Source organism: Bactrocera tryoni, chromosome 5, assembly GCF_016617805.1.
Source record: "Bactrocera tryoni isolate S06 chromosome 5, CSIRO_BtryS06_freeze2, whole genome shotgun sequence".
Taxonomy (NCBI): domain Eukaryota; kingdom Metazoa; phylum Arthropoda; class Insecta; order Diptera; family Tephritidae; genus Bactrocera; species Bactrocera tryoni.
Window position 1 is genome coordinate 11,292,738 of NC_052503.1, and position 2,079 is coordinate 11,294,816.

Sequence of the window (2,079 nt, forward strand, 5' to 3'; positions counted from 1 at the left end):
CAAAAACTGTATCGCCCGACCCTTTCGGTGAAATTTAATGCTTTGGACCGCAGTTAAGCCCAACGCACCCCTACTCTTTCGCTTTGAATGTAATAAATCAGAAATCTGTGAGAATTAAGAAATACTATGGGTGAAAAGTCTTGGTTTCGAATTCTTACAAACTTATGGAATTAAGAAGTGATAACGATTAGATAACTAAATCAAGAAGAAGCAATCTCTTGCATTCAGACTGAGCGGCGTTTGCAAATATATCAACCAACAATTTCCTTGGGACTTTTTTTTCGAATAGTTATCAGTTGATATTACCGGTCACTGATAAATGTGAGACGACTGTTCTTAAGATTTATGGCATAGCGGTGATTTGAATGCTTCATTCCACACGACAAAGTTTATGGAAATTCCAAAAGAAATGCAGATATATATCGCTACCGAAAGTGTTGTTACGATAAGTTCAATAATACTTTAAAGTATATATAGCCAAATTTTGATAAGCGAATATGCTTTAAGAACGTAATCAGTTATGTTTATATTGAAAAGTTTACCGTTATCAATCAGTATTTCTGCTATAAAAACAAGAAGCAGTTACTGTGAAATTATTAGTAACTCTTCAGAGTCACAACATGAAGTTCCTAGTAGTTTTCACTTTGCTCTTGGCTACTGCCTACGCTTCACCAGTACTCTTCCAACGTCAATTGGAAGTACCAGTGTTGGCTGATGAACTCGGAGGACGCATTACCAATGGCCAAACCGCTTCCGCCGGTCAGTTCCCGTACCAAGTTGGACTTTCATTGAAATTGAGCTCTACCTCATCTGCCTGGTGTGGTGGTTCTTTGATTGGTAACCAATGGGTCCTCACCGCTGCTCACTGCACTGAAGGGTTAGTTAAAAAAACTTCTTTATTTTTGTACCCTTTATTTACTTCTTATTTCTTTGTAGTGTTCAATCCGTGACTGTCTACTTGGGTGCCACCGTTCGCACATCAGCCGAAATTACACTTACCGTGACCAGCAGCAACATTATCATCCACTCAGGCTGGAACTCCAACACTCTGAAGAACGATATTTCTCTCATCAAAATCTCAGCTGTTTCCTACTCCACCAGAGTACAACCCGTCAGCTTGCCCGCCATCGCCAGCTCCTACTCCACCTATGTCGGTGTAACAGCTGTTGCCTCCGGTTGGGGACTTATCAGCGATTCAGCTACTAGTGTGGCATCTAACTTGCAGTACGCTTACGTACCAGTGGTGGCCAACACTGTCTGCTCAAAGGTTTACGGCACTTCGATTGTGACTTCATCTAACATTTGCATTTCGACCACCGGTGGAGTTTCCACCTGCAGTGGTGACTCTGGCGGCCCATTGGTCGACACCTCCTCGGGCGTACAGATCGGTTTGACTTCATTCGGTGCTGCCGCCGGCTGCACTAAAGGTTACCCAGCTGCCTTCACCCGTGTGACCAGCTACTTGGACTGGATCAAGACCAATACTGGCATTTCTTATTAATTTTTCTACTAACACACTTCTATATAGTGAAACGGTTATGAAATAAACAAAGCATTACAAACGAGAAACTGTGAGATTATTTAGAAATAGAACTAGTAATTTTGGATTAATGTAAACTGTCCCTTCAGCCAGCTATGAATTTCAAAATTTTTTCCAAATGAAAATACCATACCCACCTTAAAAACATTTACTTGACTATATGTACTACAAAGTGGCAACCTTTTTACCCAAAAAAAAACTTCTATTACTTTTTTTAACTTTCAAAATATAACAAAATAAATGTTTAATCTGTCAGCAGCAAACTATCCAAAGTGGCTAATTCTAGTATTACGAAATTTATTGGCTAAACACAATTTCCAAACAACATAGACAAGTGGCTTATACAATAATTGGAAATATTCACTGGCAGCAATAAAATGGCCATCGAATATTATATGCACCCAGTGAAGAGCTAATAGAAATGAAACTTCCTAATTCCAAATGCTACAGTTGCCAGTGACAATAACGTTAGCACTACAGCCTGCAACAAACACGCAGGCATATGCACACAAACATAACCGCGCACAAACAAATAAATG

The 2,079-nt window shown here is 39.8% G+C and overlaps 1 protein-coding gene across 1 annotated transcript; it reads left to right on the forward strand.

Annotated features, from left to right (window-relative positions):
• The first annotated feature begins 584 nt into the window (after window positions 1-584).
• Window positions 585-1,569, forward strand: LOC120778913 (serine protease 1-like). The gene is made up of 2 exons (XM_040110960.1): window positions 585-877; window positions 937-1,569. Exons 1-2 carry the CDS (start codon window positions 621-623, stop codon window positions 1,499-1,501), a joined length of 822 nt encoding a protein of 273 aa, XP_039966894.1. The 5' UTR covers window positions 585-620; the 3' UTR covers window positions 1,502-1,569.
• The last annotated feature ends 510 nt before the right edge of the window (window positions 1,570-2,079 follow it).